The sequence below is a fragment of the Puma concolor genome, chromosome D2 (genome assembly GCF_028749965.1).
Source record: "Puma concolor isolate L17-30 chromosome D2, mPumCon1.1.hap2, whole genome shotgun sequence".
NCBI lineage: Eukaryota > Metazoa > Chordata > Mammalia > Carnivora > Felidae > Puma > Puma concolor.
In genome coordinates, this window is record NC_141677.1 from 49,029,068 (window position 1) to 49,047,039 (window position 17,972).

The window sequence follows — 17,972 nt, forward strand, 5'->3', positions numbered from 1 at the left end:
TGGTAGCTTCACAGAATGTTTGGGTGTTGAAGCCGTTCTTGAAGGAGCAGTAGGATTTGGAGTACAGCGAAAGGAGTTTAGAGAGGTCACGTTGTCTGTGAAGAAAAGCATACACCGAAAAGGTGAGGGTGAGCATTTCAGGACCGTGTGGAAGGCTTGGACTGAGTGTGTCTTGGGAAATAGCCGGAAATCAGGGAGCAGAGAGCATTTTAGGAGGGAAGCCAAATGAAGATACCGTATAAAACCACAGCAGAAAGCCATCTGGATGTTGGAGAAGACAGCTGCAAACTACTTAAAAAATGTTTTGCCCCATAAAAATAGAATTTGTTGGATACCTACTCTGTGCTGGCCTCTCAGGTGAGATGTGTAGCCTTTGACCAATATAGACAATCTAGGAGGCTGTACTTTCAGCTTATCCTATATAGAACCATCTGGGAAGTGGCTGTGATTAGGGCTGGCCAAGGATATGCAGAGTGTTTATGCTTTGTTCTTTTTCTCTACCCTTATATGTTTTCTTCTGATTTGGAAAGCAGTAAATGAAAAAGAAAATCTGGCTATTTGGAGCAAATTAATGAGCTCCTAGAGGAGATGGGACTGGCAGAGCCTGCTTATACCAGGAACTCTTAGCATCGATTTCAAGCTGTTGCTGCCAAAGTAGCAAAGGACCAAAGAGTGAGCGCCTTCCGCCATCACTGTCACAATGTAGTGTGACCATCTGCTAGTGTGTTGTGGTGTCATCAACCCTCTTCCCCTCGCTCATGCAAGTCAGCAAGGCAGGGAGGTCTCATGTGTGCCACCTGGGTCTGGGGCCAACATGCCGTTTTCATCAGGCCGAAACCTAGAGTCCTTTAGCTAGCCATTAGTTGTTTGCCTGCAAGAATAAGCAGACAAAAGGATTGATTGGTGGTTGTGGTTCATAGCTCATCTTGATCCCAGCTTCTTTTCATTGCATACAAAGTTGGCTGTCGACAGAATACCAGTGCCTGGTACCTAGTTGAAGCCAAGTGGTTTAAAGAGAATGACTTGTAGTATTTGGGGAAATTCATCTAGATTGGGGAAAGGGGAGCGGGGGAAAGCCAGTCTTACCCATCTACAATGCTGTCACCTTCATTGTAGCCCTTTACATTTGGGGGCCTACACCTCATGCTCTGCGTGTTGTCTTTCCAGTGGGAGAAGCTGCAGATGACGGCCAGCGAGCGCAGGAAGATCATGTGCTCAGTGACATTTCATGTCATCGCCATCACCTGTGTGGTCTGGTCCTTGTATGTGCTCATCGACCGCACCACTGAGGAGATCAAACATGGACAGGCAACAGGTATGTGCTCAGAGTGACAGGTGAGCTCGGTATGGAGATCGGGTAACACGCTGGGGTCATAGGATTGGAGTGTTACTCCAGATTGGTATTTAAGTCAGACTTCAGATGTCTGGGTTTCTGGAGTGAGAGCATTAATTATGAGGTACCAAGCATCCTTTTCGGATGATTCTCTTGCTGTGGTGAGTAGTTTTAAAAAAACCCAGTCAGAAGAGATCAAATCAGGGAAGGAGAGAATCTCTGCAGACTGTTTCCTAGAAGAGCACGAGGATGAGAGAGAGTGGACACCAAGGACACCCTGCCTTTGGTGAAACTAGATGGATGAGTGAAGAATCCATTGGTTACTGGAAGGTCAGCAGTTGTGTTTAGTTACTTCAGATCTTAAATTAGGTGTGCTGATAGACTAACTGGGTTTTTCCCCTTCCAGGAATCCTAGAATGGCCCTTTTGGACTAAATTGGTGGTTGTGGCCATCGGGTTTACTGGCGGACTTCTTTTTATGTACGTTCAGTGCAAAGTATACATACAATTATGGAAGAGACTCAAGGCTTATAACAGAGTAATCTATGTTCAAAACTGTCCAGAGACCAGCAAAACGAATATTTTTGAAAAATCTGCACTAACAGAGCCCAACTTTGAAAATAAAGATGGACCTGGAACCTGTCATTCCGACACAAACTCTTCTTGTTGGACAGAACCTGAAGACACTGGAACCGAAATTGTTCATGTCTGATTTTGTGGAGGGTGTAGTTTTCCTGGACATCGATGAACAGCTGAAGGAAATTGTTTACTGCCAATTCTGTACCTTTTTTTATGTCCTTTAATAGCATAGACCAGGCAGGTGACTGTTTTTTTAATGGCTTCTCTTTTTCTAAACCCTCCTTAGTGAATCTCCCAGAAAGCCCTCACATTGGCTGTGCGTGGCGGGGTCCCACTTCTGCCAGCACTTCCACGGGAAGGGAGGCCCCCCCTGACACTGTGAGGGGTTGCTGGCTGGGTTCTGGCCCACGAAGCCTTGAGCAGTGAGAGAATAAAATGCCGGACCCTGAGAAGAGCAGGAGCCGGGTGGCACCCTGGCCTCGGCGCCCTGCCTCTCCCGGTCAGCAGCAGTCCCCCCACTGGAGCAGAGTGTGTGGGAATGTCTAGTCATGCCAGAGGATTTCCCTCCTCACCAAGAAGAGCCTGGGGAGATGATGATGCCACTGATGTTTCTCCCGAGCAGACCGGGCAGTGGTGCTCTGTGCATGGTGGCGAGTGATTCACTGAGCAAACAGCACTTTACAAAAAGAGAATCTTTATTTTGTAGTATGTGTGTCCAGTGGGATTGACATTTAAAAGAACGTCTCATTTAGAAGCCTTCCCTTCATGACCCTGATTACCTATCTCTTTTACGTTATGATAGATCTAAAACCCTTTTTGCCTTATATATTCTAAGAAACCTGACATCTGCTCTGTGTCCATAAAAGGAACTTGTGGCTATAAAACTGGATAAACAGGCCTGAGGCTTTTTCATAATGTTTCATGAGAATTAATGAACACCAGATGGCAATTTGAGCATAGTTCCTGTGGTTTCAGGCCTATTATATGGCAAGTCTTCATGTCACAGGCCTGCCCCAAATATTTTTTTTTTTGTCAACACTGAAAAAGAAGGTTTTGTGAGATCTAAACAAAAGGAAGGAAGTGAGTAATTAGAACAAAACTGAATGTTTAAAAATGATTCCTTTATGGACAACCTCTCCGGTTCATGCTGGCTTCACACTGACGGAGTGAGCACGCACTGCCCTGGTCTGGGGCACGCACACTGCAGGCACTCCTGGGCGCCGGCCACCTTGGACAGCTTCTCCTGGGTGGCTCTGTGGATCACTGCTCAGGGCAGAGAGACAGACGGGCTGGCTCTGGGACAAAGGCCAGGAGCGAGTAGCAAACTGCCATGGCCCCACTGGGTCACTGCCCCCAGCCACACCTCCACCCATTTATCGCCTTAACCGGACTGGACAGCGAGGACCCTTTAGGGGCCCCTGGCCCTGTAATCAGTTCGTTCTGTCATCAGGGATTATCTCCTGTACCATTTTCATAAGACAAAACCAAACTCACCACCATCAAATGGCCTTTGTCCCTTTAAAAAGTCTGCTTAAAGTTCTGTTTTTAAAAACCCGTTTCTCTGCACCAGGTAAATAAGAGTCATCTCCAGAAAAATAGGCCAAGAGGGTCTGCAGTGTAACATCATCATGCCCAGAATACTTCCTCTCCAGGTGACTCTGCATCTGCAGAGCCTCCTATAAGGGGAAGGCTGCTTGGGTGGGGGAGGGGGTGTCCTGCCCTCAGCCCTCTGAACCTTAGGTGCCCCACCTGTCCTGTTTTGAGGATGAAGCAAACACAAGATGATTCCTTTGCCTTTCAGACTGGAAGTGCTGTGGTTAGTTTTGAAAGCCAGGACGAGGCCGAAGTGTGTCTAAGCTCTGGGAAGGGCGTGTGGTAGCAGGCTTTGCCCTGCCACCTCCTCCCACCCAAAGTCTGACTCATCAGGATCACGGATCCCTGTCTAAGGATCTGCTCTGCCGTGGCCTTCCTCTGGTTGGGCAGGCACTATCCAACCATGGCAACCCCTGAAAATAGGTCAGCCTGCTCTCGCTCTCTCGCGGTCTCTATCGCGCTCTCTCTCGCTCTCTTGTCTCCCAGGCCGCATCCGGTCCGCGCCTGTGTTCACTGTGCCCCAAGTGCAATTACCCACACCCCTTCTCAGCCTGGGGACTCCAGGCAGCTACACGCTGTCCACTCAGGGGAGCTGAGTCCTGGTCAGCCCTGCCTCTACCCCTTAGAAACTGCCCAGGCAAGGCCTCTTGTCCCTGCCGTCTTCTTACAGCGAATGAGTAGTCACGTGAAGACTGGGATAGAATTTTAAGTGAGAATCCTTCCCCTCTCCCCTGATGGAGGCCCTTATGCTGAAGCTGAAAGTCACTGAGACTTCCTGCGGATGGGAAAGTGTGCTTTAGGTAAGGATAGCTGCTGGGCCGCCCACCTGTCATGGCTGGCACCCCGTAGAGCAAAGGTGCCTTTATAACCACGACTGCTGTGTTGCTCCCATGCCTGACCAGGTTGTCACGTGAAACTCTTACTTCTTTTCAGGAAGGCCTAACACCATCTCATCACCTCCACCAAACTCCTAAAAGCCTTCTGCCTGGGGACAGTCCATCCCACGTCCTTCTTTCCTGTCCTGGGATGGCACACAGATGTCCCCTTGCCTTTCTCTTTTCTTGTAGGTTCTAGTTGAGCTCCTCTCACCCCTTTCTTAGTCCCGGCCGTATTCCCCGCCGACTGAACTGGGAAGCCAGAAGCCCTGGAAAGGTGCTGTGCTGCCATCTAGTGGGGGAAGCAGATCTGCCAGGTGTACCTTTAATCCACATCAGCTTGCCCTCTAGTTCTTTGGGGGTTATTTATTCCCTAGTCTCCCCGCCCCTCCCATTCTGCACCTGGCTTTGTGGGAGGATGACACTTGGCTGAACCAGAAATGTGGGATGAGCCTATGGGTCTGGGGGCCAGGCAAAGGGGAGAGGGAAGTGGCTCAGGGGTGTGGCCAGCTAGCTCCCTCTGATTTGGCCTTTGCTTCCCCAAAAGGTACAGTATGGCTCGAGGGCTTCTGACTTTGGCCGCCAGCAATAATTTGTTTTTTTTGTGTGCCCGAGTTGATTTTAAGAATTCCTGGAAACTATAAAAAGGTCTCATCCTGCTCCAGGCCTCTATGTCTCCTCCCTTTTCACCTCCTTCCACCGTTTTCAATCTTATGGGTCTAGTTTTCAACCTTGCTGGCGTGCCCTCCCTGGCTCCAGACATGCAGGCCCCAGGCAGTGGGCCAGCACAAGCGCATCAGGTAGTGCCTGCACAGTTAGGGCTGCTTCTGCTGCCTGGTGGGTCAGCCACACGGCTGGCGGAGGCCTGCAAACAGCAGGGCCGAGATCCACGATGCTGTGCACTTGGCCTGATGCAAAGACACTTTTTGAATACTTTCCCTTTTAGATCTGATTTGAAACATGCAGCTTCCCTCTCCAGCCCAAGGAAAGACCGAAACATAAGGGAAGAAAAGGATTTATCTTTGTTTTGGAAGTAATTAAGTTGTGCAGCTATTTACCTATTTAGATGCAACATTTATAGAAAGCTGATTGTTAATAAAAACCAAATTTACACTGGCATGTGTGGTGTAGTTTCTAAAAGGCACTTCACATTTGAAGACTTTCTTAACTTGGAAACTTTCTAGTTCTCTAAATGTCTGGTTTTGTATCCTTTTGTGTATGTTCACTGTTTCTCAGTATTACCACTTGAATAATTCTCTGGGGGGTTGTTTCTGTTATATACGGGGTGTCTAATTGCAGCAATAAAGCATCTCTTTAAAAAGGAGTTTTGCCATGAAAGTATTTTCCTGCAAAAAGCCTGGGAACACTGGCAGGCATTCCAGTGGTTCTGATCCCCTTTCCCCATTCCTCTGGCTTGCACGTTGGGAAAGAAAATCACACAACCTCTGGAGGTATCTGTTTTCCTCAGCCTGTCCCTGCAAGGGGGGGGCGATTCCCCCAGACGCTGGTGGTTGGTGAGGACAGGGTGGTTTCAGGGGTGCAAGCATGGGAGTGAAGACCGAAGTAGCTCACACAGGTGTGCTGCTTTCAAACATCCAGGCTCTACTTGGACTCCATTCCCTATGAGAAGCCAGATTCAAGTTCAGGATCGGTATGCTAGTGGGACCATTGGAACAGATTATTGCCTTACTGGCCTTATCTGTTGAAACAGTTACTGAGCCACAGCCTAGCTGAGGAGGGGACCCAGGGAGGACCAGCAGGATCTCTGGCAATAGTTTGGCCTGGCTGCCTCTCCCGGCCTCCAGCAGAGCTTCCTGTGTTGTGGTGTTGCCTCCGGGTCTCGAGACTGCAAACTGCTCACAGGGCTGTAAGCGCTGAGGACAGCCCCTGCCTTTACCTGTGTGCATGAAGTGAAAACAGGCCAGGATTGCCCTGTATATACTGTACTCTAGGTGAGCCCAGAGGATTCGTCCACCCGTTAAGGGTACAGTAGTACCTACCAGGAGACTTTGGAGCTAAGCAGGAGGATATTTGGCCAAGTGTCCTTGCCAGTCTTCTGAAGCTGTTGAGGCTTCTGGAGGAGGATACGACCACGTAACAGCTGAACAGGTACGTGCTTGTGGGAGAGGGGGGAGCCGGGAGGACCCCTGAGCTAAAGTGCTCAACTATTGGCTGGAGGGGTTGTAGCAGGATTCTCACCCAGAGAGTTCTGACACTGAGGCTTTTCTTTCCAGGAAGCAACTTTATTCGTGCCACCACCTCTCAGTTGGGTTCGTACCCAAAGGACTGAGCCCCGAGTGCCACATGGCATAGTTTTTCATATATTTTTTACTTCTTTGTCTCCCATATGAGGTAACACACAAACATTCAGTCTGATTAAGTGGTCTCATGTTACAGTGTCGGGAGCAATGTTGTCAAGTACATGAATAGCAAGGTTGCCTTTTGGATTTTGTTTGTGTGTTTGTTTGTTTTGCCCTTAGGGAGGGGACCCTACCACCGGGTGAAGAGGGTGGAGCTGAAAGAAGAATCTGCTTTTGTGAGAATGTGAGGTGGGGGACACTGAGGGGAGCCTCTCTTCTTTGGGGGATCCACTGAATTTGATGAGTTTGGTTGCAGAGATGCCTTGTTGTGCACAGGCTTGATGATGCTGTCCCCAGGCCTTTCTGCCCTTTAACACCAGCCACAAAGTGGGGGTGTGAGGGGCTGCAGGCACACTTCCAGGGAGCATTTGCATCCTTGGTCAGGGCAAACCCCTTGCAGGCCAGCCTCTTGTTACATAAATAAACTCACAGAGGTACAGCTTTGCCCGTTAATTTACATATTGACATACTTTTCCTCGTTACTCGGGATGTCAGGCTGGTCAGAGGAGGATCCATGACTCATGGTGCTAAAACAGAACTTCCCAGATGACCAGGGGTGACTGGCCTCTCTTTGGGAAAGATGTCTGATTAAACATTCCGGGGCTGGGAGGGGCCAGGGGAGGCGTACAACCATCAAAGCTGTCGGCACAGTAAAAAACAAACAAAAATGAAACCAGAACAGAAAATCAAACACAGCCCTTGTCTCAGGGAAAGGCCTTGAGCAGGAATAGCACTGGGAGGCAGGGGGTTCTGGGCCACAGTCATGCAGTCAAGGCATCACATACTTTTTACGTATCTGAAATACATAGGAAACGTATGTTGCTTACTGCAATCATCACCTCACATCTTGCTTTTTTCACCTAACAACTGGATTTAGGCAGAGATTTTAAGGTTGCTAACTTGACTTTTGAGCTTAGAAACAAAGCTGAAATCCACATCCATGACATTTATCTTTGTACACTTGTGTGTGTGTGGGGGGGCAGTTCTGAACATAAGTTCCTAGTAGAAAAAGGGGTAAAAGTTGCAAAACTGACCTCCACAAAATTATTCACTTACCTTCCCACTGTGAGAATCTTAGTCTTCCTTCCTTACATTGTATCACGTGGGTGTTAGTTTTTTAATTGTTACTAAAATGATTGCCAGTCCCTTTTCTCTCATTGATGTTTTACTTTGCATTTCTTAGATAAATGAGGTTGAGCATCTTTTGTTTACTGTGCATGTCTGCTTATGTGAATTTCCATGCCTTGGCCATTTCTCTTGGATTTTTTGGTATATTTTACGTTGAATCATAGGTGCTTGGTGCCTTCAAAAAAATTTTTTTTAAGTTTATTTATTTTGAGAGAAAGAATGAGCAAGGGGAGGGGCAGAGAGAGAGGGAGACAGAGAATCCCAAGCAGGCTCTGCACTGTCAGCGCAGCGCCCAATGTGAGGCTTGAACCCATGAACTGTGAGATCATGATCTGAGCCAAAAGAAATCAAGTCAGACCTTTAATCAACTGAACCACCAGGCACCCTTGAATCATAGGTACTTTTTATTTTATTTTTCATTTTATTTTTAATGTTTATTTTTGAGAGAGAGAGCGCCAGTGTGAGTGGGGTGAGGGGCAGAGAGAGGGAGACACAGAGTCTGAAGCAGGCTCCAGGTTCTGAGCTGTCAGCAGAGAGCCCGACGTGGGGCTTGAACTCACGAGCTGTGAAATCATGACCTGAGCCAAAGTCAGATGCTTAACCAACTGAGCCACCCAGGCGCCCCCATAGGTGCTTTTTATGATGAAAGAACATTAACTTCAGTTTAAATAACTGGCAAAGAAGTGCAGTTTGTGAATTTTTAAAACATTTTATTATGAAATTAAAAAAATGTTTATCTTGAGAGAGAGAGAGAGAGAGAGAGATTGAGCCAGAGAGGGGCAGAGGGAGAGGGAGAAAGAGAATCCTAAGCAGGCTCTGCTCAGCACAGAGCCCCACGTGGGGCTCGATCCCACGAACTGTGAGATCGTGACGTGAGTTGAAGTCAAGAGGTGGCCACTTAACCGACTGAGCCACCCAGGTGCCTCTGAAATTTTTTTAATATAAAATTTTAAATAATTGCATAGTATTCATATACCTTAGTGTTGCATAGAATTCATATACTTTAGATTCTACAGTTCACATTTGGCTATATATGCTTTACCACATATTTCCATCTATTAATCATGCTGTTCTTCCATCAGCTTACTTTTTTAATGCATTTCAGAGTAAACTGCAGCCAGAAGTATACTTCACTTACTTCAGTTTGCCTTTTGTTAACTAGAATTCAACATTTGTTCATGGTTCTTTTTGTTCGTAGGAAAAATTTACATACAGTGAAATGTATAAATCTTACGTGTACCATCTGATGAGTTTTGGCATGCATGCCAAGTGTATGCACCTGTATAACCCAAAACCAGATGTTCTGTATCAAAATGTGAAACATTATCTCAATCCTGAAAATTCTGATGCCCCTTTCCTATTCACCCCTGTTCCCATACCCTCCAAAGCAAACATTGTGCTGATATTTGGGGTTTAGCTTGTCCTGGAACTTAATTTTAATTTTAATGGAGTTGCGTAGTTTATACTTTTGTGTAAGGGTTCTTTATGTCAGCACAATGTTTTTGAGTTTCATCTATGCTCCTGTATCAGCACATTCCTGTTTTATGCTGCATAATGTTCCACTGTATAAATATAGTTGGAGACTTGTGCTGTTTCCAGTTTGGGGCTATTATGAGTAGAATAGTAAGATTATTTTTGTGGACACATGTTTTCATTTCTCTTGAGTAAATACCTAGGCATGAAATGCTAGTTCAGAGAGGATAGAAATATGTTAGTTTTAGAAGGAACAAACGTTTTTTTGAAGCAGGTGTACCATTTTACATCCCCACCAACAAGGTGTGAGGGTTCCAATTACTTCACATCCTTGGTCCAACATTTGGTGTTGTCAGTCACTAACCTAAAATACAAGAATTTTGCTGTTCTCATAGATGTGTAGTTGCATTGTGGTTTTAATTTGCATTTGTGGTTTTAATTTGCATTTTCCCAATGACTAATGATGTTGAACATCTTTTTATGTGCCTCTTTTCATGTGTTTATTTGCCATTCCTGTCTATCTCTTTGTGTAAGGGGAGGCAGACTATAGTCCACTGGCCAAATCCAGCCCATGACCTATTTTTGTAAGGCTTCTTGAGCTAGGAATGTGTTTTACAATTTTAAAAGGTGGTTTAAAAAAACTGAAAAAAAAAAAAAAAAGGTTGTTTTAAAAAAATGCAGCAGATTGGGGGCACCTGGGTGGCTCAGTCAGTTAAGCCTCTGACTTCTGCTCAGGTCATGATCTCACCGTTTATGAGTTTGAGCCCTGTGTCAGGCTCTGTGCTGATGGCTCAGAGCCTGGAGCCTGCTTCGGATTCTGTGTCTCCCTCTCTCTGTATCCCTCCCTGACTAGTGCTGTGTCTCTCTCTGTCTCTCAAAAATAAATAAATGTAAAAAAAAAAAAAGCAACAGATTGTATGTGGTCTACCAAACCTAAAATATTTTACAGGAAAACATGTGCTTGACACTGCTATGGATTTAAAGTGTGTATCTTTTATATTGCATGTTGTTGGATATTGACTTTTAAAATTATTATGCTAATCTCTGCCTCTTAGTTGGAGTTTTTAGTCTATAAACATTTGATGTAATTACTAAGTTATGTCTACCATTTTATTATTTGATTTTTTTGTCCTTTCTGTTTTTTAATTTTTTTTTAATGTCTATTTATTTTTGAGAGAGACAGAGACAGAATGCAAGTGGGTTAGGGGCAGAGAGAGAGGGAGACACAGAATCCGAAGCAGGCTCCAGGCTCTGAGCTGTCAGCACAGAGCCCAACGCGGGACTCGAACTCATGAGCTGTGAGATCATGACTTGAGCCAAAGTTTGAGGCTCAACCGACTGAGCCACCCAGGCGCCCAGTCCGTTCTGTTTTTGTTTCTCTGTTCCTCTTTTTCTGCTTTCTTTTAAATTATTTATATATTTTCACAATTCCATTTTAAGTCCTCTCTTGGTTTTTCACTGTACTCTTTACATTATTTTTAGTGGTTGCTCTAGGGATTATAATCTACTACTTAAAATTTCACAAACTACTTAGAATTAATATTTGATATAAGATGTAGAAACATGTGGCTGAAAAAGTCCATTAATATCCATTGCCTTTTATGCTATCTTCATATTGTGCTTACATGCATTATAAATGCCACATGACAATGCTATAACACTTGCTTTAAATAATCATATATGTTGAAGGAAGGGGGGGAAAGTCTCTTAAATTTACCAAATATTTGCCATATCTGACACTCTCCCATCCTTCCTGAAGATCTGAGTTTCCATGAGAGCATTTCTTGTAGTGTAGATCTGCTGGCAGTAGATTGTCTTTATTTTACTTGAAAATTTCTTTATTTCATTTTTATACTTGAGGAACATATCTGAGAATTCTGTGTTGGTGATTGTTTTCTTTCAGTGCTTTACGTTTTTTTTTTTTTTTTTTTTTTTTTTTTAGGTTTATTTATTTTGAGAGAAAGAGCATGAGCGGGGTAGGGGCAGAGAGAGAGGGGAGAGAGAGAGAATCCCAAGCATGCTCTGCATTGTCCACACAGAGCCCAAGGCAGGGCTTGAATTTATGAACCATGAGATCATGACCTGAGTCAAAACCAAGAGTTGGTTGCTTAAGAGACTGAGTCACCAGGCGCCCCCTTTTAGCGCTAAAAAATGTTGTCTCAGGGGCACCTGGGTGTCTCAGTTGGTTAAGCGTCCGACTCTTGATCTCAGTTCAGGTCTTGATCTCACGGTTGTCAGTTTGAACCCTGCCTTGGGCTCTGCACTGGGCATGGAGCCTACTTAAAAAAAAAAAAAAAATGTTGTTTTGTTGTCTTTTGGCCCCCACAGTTTCTACAAATTTTTAAAATTTTTTTTAATGTTTATTCATTTTTTTGAGAGAGAGCGTGAGTGGGGGAGGGGCAGAGAAAGAGGGAGACACAGAATCTGAAGCAGGATCCAGGCTCTGAGCTGTCAGCACAGAGCCTGATGCAGGGCTCAAACCCATGAACCATGAGATCATGACCTAAGCTGAAGTCAGACGCTTAGCTCACTGAGCCACCCAGGTACCCCTGGCCCCCCAGTTTCTGATGAAAAGTCATTTGTAATTCAAATCATTGTTTCATTGTATGTCACCTGTTACTGCTTTCAAGGTATCTCTTTAATCTCTCCTTTTGAGGAGTTTGACTCCTCAGGTATGGGTTTCTTTGTATGTATTCTGCTTAGTTTTGAGCTTCTTGGAGCCATAAATTGTTCTCTCACCAAACTTGGGAAATTTTTGGCTTTTATTTCTTCAAATACTTGTTCTGCTCCATAGTCTTTCACCTTCCCTCTCCTTCTGGGACTCCAATTACATTTATGTTAAACCTTTTTTTTTATTTTTAACACTTATTTATATTTGCAACACAGAGAGACAGAGCATGAGGAGGGTAGGGGCAGAGAGAGAGGAGACACAGAAGCTGAAGCAGGCTCCAGGATCTGAGCTGTCAGCACAGAGCCCAACGCGGAGCTTGAACTCACAAACCGTGAGATCATGACCTGAGCTGAAGTAGGACGCTTAACCAACAGAGCCCTCAGGTACCCCTGTTAAACCTTTTGATATCGTCCCATAGATCTCTGCAGATCTGTTCATGTAAACACATTCTCTTTTCACTTCAGATTGGATCATTTCTATTGATCTGTCTTCAAGTCACTCTTTGCTCTATTCTGCTATATTAGTTATTTTTTCCAGATATTTTTCAGTTCTATCTAGAATTTCCATCTGATGATTCTTTTTCCTCCTCTTCCCAGTCTTCTCCTCTTTCCCTCCTCCTCCTCCATTCTCTTTTACAATGTGTACTTTTTGCTGAGATTTCCTATCCTGTCATGAATTGGTAACATATTTCCTGTAACCCACAGAGCATAGGTATAAAAGCTTCGTTGAAATTATTCTCTATTAAGTTCAACATCTGTGTCATTATATGTCAGTTTCTGTCAGTTGTCTTTTCCCTGAGAGTAGATCACATTTTCCTAATTCTTTGTTGAATAATTTTGGATTGTGCTCTGGCTAATGCGAATGTTCTTTTTTTAGAGATTCTGAGTTCCCTTATATTCCTCTGAAAAGGATTTTTTTTAAGCAAGCAGTTAACTTGGTTGAGCTTAAATGGAAAACTGTTTAAAAGCCCAAATCTTGGGGCGCCTGGGTGGCTCAGTCAATTAGGCGACCGACTCTTGTTTTGGCTCAGGTCATGATCTCACGGTTTGTGAGTTCAAGTCCCGCATCAGGCTCTGTACTGTGTCAGCACAGAGCCCACTTGGAAGTCTCTCTCCTTCTCCTTCTGTCCCTACCCCACATTCGTGTGTGCTCTCTCTCTCTCTCAAAATAAATAAACTTAAAAAAATTAAAAGCCCAGATCTCACGATAGTTGTTTCATCCTCCATTGAGCTGTCTGCAGTTTGCCCCCTGCCTGCTCGCTTAGGGGTCCGCCGGAGGTTTGCACAGAAGTGGGGCTTCCCGAAACACCCCTGTGGCAGCACTGGAATGGTGCTACTGAATATCCAGCTGCAGGGGAACTGGCAGGGCCAGGTGCAGAGAACATATTTCACTGACAGCTCCAGCTGCCACACCTTTGGATCTATTGTGACCTTCATTCATGTCAAGACCATTTTTGTCATTCCTGCCTGATGCAAGATTTCTATAATGGGCCACTTTTGCTTGAGGACTCCACATTAGCTGGAGCGAGGCTTTCATGGAGGTGCCCTGCAGTCTGGAGCCCATTCTACCCAGTCCTTCCTTCCCTGTCCCCAGCCCCCCACAGGGTTGGACCTGCATCACCCTTCCTCTCCCTTCCTTTGCTCACGTGGCCTTGCTGATTCTAAAGGTTGGTGTGTTGGACATGGAGCCGAGTGAGTGCCTTTACCACAACCATAGTTTATGAAGTCCATCACCAAGGTCACTCACAGTGTGGACAGTTCTCAGAGGGATGGAAGGGAGTTTGGGGTCTGGGCCTCACTCTGGTACCCATCCCAATGGTCAAGTTTCCTTAGAGGGTCTTGTGGTTTCAGGAGCACATGCATGCCTTCTCCTTTGCTATATTGGCCCTGGTGGAACCTTTTACTTAGACATTGAGCTTCTGGCCCAGCACATTTCCAGGAACTCTGGAGACCCTGTTGGTGATTCTGAAGCCAGGGGCTGGGGGTTATAGGTTGGGTCTGTGTGTAGGAGGACGACACAATGGATCACCATGCCCAAACTCAGGGCTGGTTCTGCTTCTTGGGTGTGCGGAAAGAAATTCATTTTATATTTTCTTTTATTAATTTTAATTTTTTAATTTTATTTTAAGTTTATTTCTTTATTTTGAGAGAGAGAGAGGGGCAGAGAGAGAGGATCCCAAGCAGGCTCTGCACTGTCAGTGCAGAGCCCGCCACGGGGCTCAATCTCCCCAAATGTGAGATCATGACCCAAGCCAAAATCAAGCACCAGATGCTTAACTGAGCCACCCAGGTGCCCCAAGAAATGCATGTTAAAAGTCATTTTGAGTCCTCTCTTGTTGGAGAAAACATCCCCCAGCTTCCAAGAGAGTGCCTAGAACATGTCAGGTGCCTTGCAGGAGAAAAATGAGGAACCAGCCCTGGGGCACACAAGGAAGGTGGGTGGGGTCCTGGTCCTCCAGGGGCTCTGGGTCCAAGGGAGAGACCGCGTGGGAGGATGACAACAGAAGTTTAGACAACGGCCTGGGAGATAGATGAGCTGTGGGCAAAGATGCCTCCCCAGACTGGATGACATTTGAGATGTATTCTGAAGAAAATTCAGGAGTTTCTGGGAAAAGAAGAGGGGGAACCACCTTCTATCCCGATGGGGTTTGAGGGGGAAGCTCTTGCCTAGATGGAATCACAGTGATTGTGGCTTTTTCTGTGAGGCAAGGGGATGTGAGCTGTTTGGGGGTGACTGGAACATAATACACGGAAGGACACCTATTTTAAATGAACTCCTTTATTTTTATGACAGCCAATTCTTAATTCATTCAACAAGGATTCATCTGGGTACTTACTATATGCAAGAAATTGGACCAAGCATAAATAGAACAGAAAATAATCATTCCATGTCTCCCAGTAAGAACGAACATCTATCAGTTGTCCTGACTTGCTGTTGCTGAGTGGCGTGCAAGCACTGAGCTAGGCGTAGGCAGAAAGCTACACAGTCCTGCTCTGTGTAGGACGCGTCCCTGCAGTGTATCCACATTGATCAAAGTATGGGATTCACTGAAAACTAGGGAACAAACTGGAAAATGCACCAAAGCTTAGGCTGAACGTGGCCCAACCTGGGCAGCGTTCGGTTTGAAGCCAGTCGGCCTGGGGCCTGAGGGAATTGCCAGGAATCCTGGCAGCCTCAGAGGAGCAGGCTGCCAGCAGTTCTGCCCCAGGGCCGCCTGGTGTGCCTGCCCACCTGGGCAGGCTGGAGTCTGGCTGCTGAGCCCGGTCGCGGGTAGTCGGCCGTCTTCAAGTGAGACGCCCGGGTGGCCACTTAGATGGCCACGCTATTGGGAATCCGGTCTGGGGACAAGTAGTAATATGGCAGCTTCTTGTTCTTGTTGCGCTCAGCAATCACGCTGACGATGGCAGCAAGGTTCTTGCGGAATCGGGCCATGGCCTCTTTTACAGGCTTCTCGATGAAATGCTCTTCTGGGTACATGCCCAGGAATAGCTAAGGGCCCAGACACAGACAGGTTACTCTTTGACAAGGGGGTGTAAACTGACAGGCCTTGCTTGTCTCACCCCCAGAGATGATCCCTTGGAAAGTCAGCAAGGGAGCACCTGCTCATTTCCCCCTCACCACCTGCCCCCTGCTGAGAGTACCCCAAGAATGCTCCTGGGCTGGGGTCTTCAGATGAATGGGCAAAATAACTGCCGTGCTGCAGGGTGGCCACAACAGCTTGTAATGGCGGCAGGTGAATGTGGACGCTGTCGGTGGTCCCAGCTGTGCTGGGAATGTGGCTGTGCAGTCCTGCTTGGCCCTGTTCCTGTGTAGCATCCCTGCCTTCCCATCTGGGCTCCGGGCAGCAGGGGCACAGGGGTTAGCACTAGCCTTTCCAGCCCAGGAGAGCCATGGCCACACCCTGTTGGGGTGCTGTGCTCATTTGTATACTCACGCGGTGACTGCAAACTAAAACTAGGCATATTTAAAAAAAAATTATTGGATTGTTAAAATTGGAAAGTTTCATACCCAGGGCAGAAAAGGGTGGGATTTTAGACTTAGTTTGTGGAGGGCAGATCAATCTCAACGTTCTTTGACCCAGAAATTCCTCTACCAGGAACACATCCTGTGGCCCTACTAAACATGTGTGCAAAGACACATATACAAAAAAAAGATGTGAGGGACCAACACATTTGCAAAGTCCCCAGAGCAACCTAAATGCCCCCTAAAATGCCCACAGGGGTGGTTGGAGTGGTAGTCATTCTGTGAAACACTGAGCAAATGCCATGTTTGAGATACTGAGAAACCCAGCTTTGACATTAGGTTAAATAAGGTGTATGTGCATGGGAATGTCTGGAAGGATACCCAGAAACTTCTTAGTCGTTACCTCCGGGGAGTCACCAGTGGAGCAGAGTGCCTGTGCTCTCCTGTCCCTCCCTCACCCTGAGCTCCAACCTGGTGCAGACCTGAGAACCCCCTGGGTACCCCCAGCCCTGGAAGTCAGGACTCCCTGAGAGCAGGCGTCCAGCCTAAGCCCTTAATCACAAAGCCCAGAGAGGGAGAAATGGGTTAACTCTGGGTGACCTGCCCCTAGAAGGGGGGCAGAATGGCATCCAGTGCTCACCTCGTTGTCTTGGAACTGGCTTAGTGCCCACACTGCGCCCAGGTGCCAGCAGGAGCGGCCACGGTCTGGCAGCGTATCCACGATCTGCTCGATGGTGACCACGCCCTTGGTTGTTGGCGGTGGGGCCCGCATGGTTGGGGGGGCATTGGGGATCCAGGAGCACCAGTCATACTGTAGGGACAGCCACAGACACATGGGGGTGCCTCCTCAGCCAGCCACCACCCATCTGTGGCTGGCCCTGCCCCTACCTGCCCAACAGAGCAACTGCCCAGGTGTTTCCCACCCTCCTCCATCTCCTCCTGCTCCAGCAGGACTGGGCCACGGTTCCCCACTCCGGCTGGCATCCTTGGCTTAGTGGGGAGAACACACTCAGGGAACGCGTAGTTTCTGGCCCCGAGGCTGCTGGAGATCAGCCCCAGAAGACTAGGAAGAGAGGCGGCCCTGCCTGGGCCCTTTAGGAGCGGCCAAGGTGACTCTGGCAATTTCCTGCCCAGAGGACTCATCCTGCCTTTGCCTACCTGGCCAAAGTTCACTGCTGCATGCTGGGCAGAGGCTGTGAAGATCACTACTGTCAGGTACTCTGAAAGCTTCTCTCTGGTCTTGATGGACTTGGGGAAGCCTAAGGCAGAGTCAGAGGCTGGTTGGGGAGGGACTGATGACCCACAGGCACCCTCCCCCCAACCCTATCCCAGGACCTGAGCACCCCCACACAAGGGCTTGAGGGGCCCAGGCATGGATAAGACACTCTAAGGGTTGGCCCAGTGTTCCTGATGTTTCTGACCCTGGTTTCAGTGGCTGCAGAGAGTCCCTGAGATGTCCCCATAAGACATATTGGTGGGCAGGGCTCCCTTGGGGGCTCTGGCCCCAGCACCAAGTGCTAAGATGGATGTCATGGGCCATGATCGCCCGAGGAGAGTCAGAGGTGAGGAAAGAGCAGAAGAGACAGCTAGAAGGAGAGCTGGGGGTGGTCTGTACCTGAGGTCTTCTTGCCCCGCATGCCATACACATAAACGTCCTTCACAAAGTCCTGCAGCTCCTGGTCCTCTGCCACCACCTGGTCACTCTTGTAGTAGATGCCTACCACCTCGGCCGTGAACCTGGCTCAGGAGGAGGGCCCAGCTAGGAGTGGGTGACTTGGCCAGGGTTTGCAGGGCTGGGTTCCTGAGCTCAAGGGTAGGGCTACACTGGTGGCCCTGTGACTTATTCCTTAATGTCCAGGCTCAGGTCACTCACCCCCGCCCCCACCCACATACCTTCCTTCCTCTATCAGTACCCTGACAATGGAGCCATCCACTGGCCCGCTGAGTCAGTTGTCAATGCCCTGGTCGTCTTCTCCTCCAGGACACCCCGCTCAGAGT

General features: G+C 47.3%; 2 protein-coding genes across 17 annotated transcripts in view; one reads left to right on the plus strand and one right to left on the minus strand.

Annotated features, from left to right (window-relative positions):
- Positions 1–5,703, plus strand: part of MARCHF8 (membrane associated ring-CH-type finger 8) — a 127,144-nt gene extending 121,441 nt beyond the window's left edge. For all 15 annotated transcript variants that reach the window (XM_086680274.1, XM_086680280.1, XM_086680279.1 and 12 more), the window contains 2 exons: positions 1,168–1,315; positions 1,740–5,703. In XM_086680274.1, coding sequence (XP_086536400.1) covers positions 1,168–1,315; positions 1,740–2,044 — 453 coding nt within the window. In that variant the 3' untranslated portion in view covers positions 2,045–5,703. The remainder of the gene's footprint in view (positions 1–1,167; positions 1,316–1,739) is intronic.
- A 9,070-nt stretch (positions 5,704–14,773) lies between these two features.
- ALOX5 (arachidonate 5-lipoxygenase) overlaps positions 14,774–17,972 on the minus strand; it is a 50,271-nt gene continuing 47,072 nt past the window's right edge. For both annotated transcript variants that reach the window (XM_086680290.1, XM_086680291.1), the window contains 4 exons: positions 17,590–17,711; positions 17,133–17,233; positions 16,615–16,785; positions 14,774–15,500 (listed from right to left, as the gene is read on the minus strand). In XM_086680290.1, the coding sequence (XP_086536416.1) occupies positions 15,321–15,500; positions 16,615–16,785; positions 17,133–17,233; positions 17,590–17,711 (574 nt within the window). In that variant the 3' untranslated portion in view covers positions 14,774–15,320. The remainder of the gene's footprint in view (positions 15,501–16,614; positions 16,786–17,132; positions 17,234–17,589; positions 17,712–17,972) is intronic.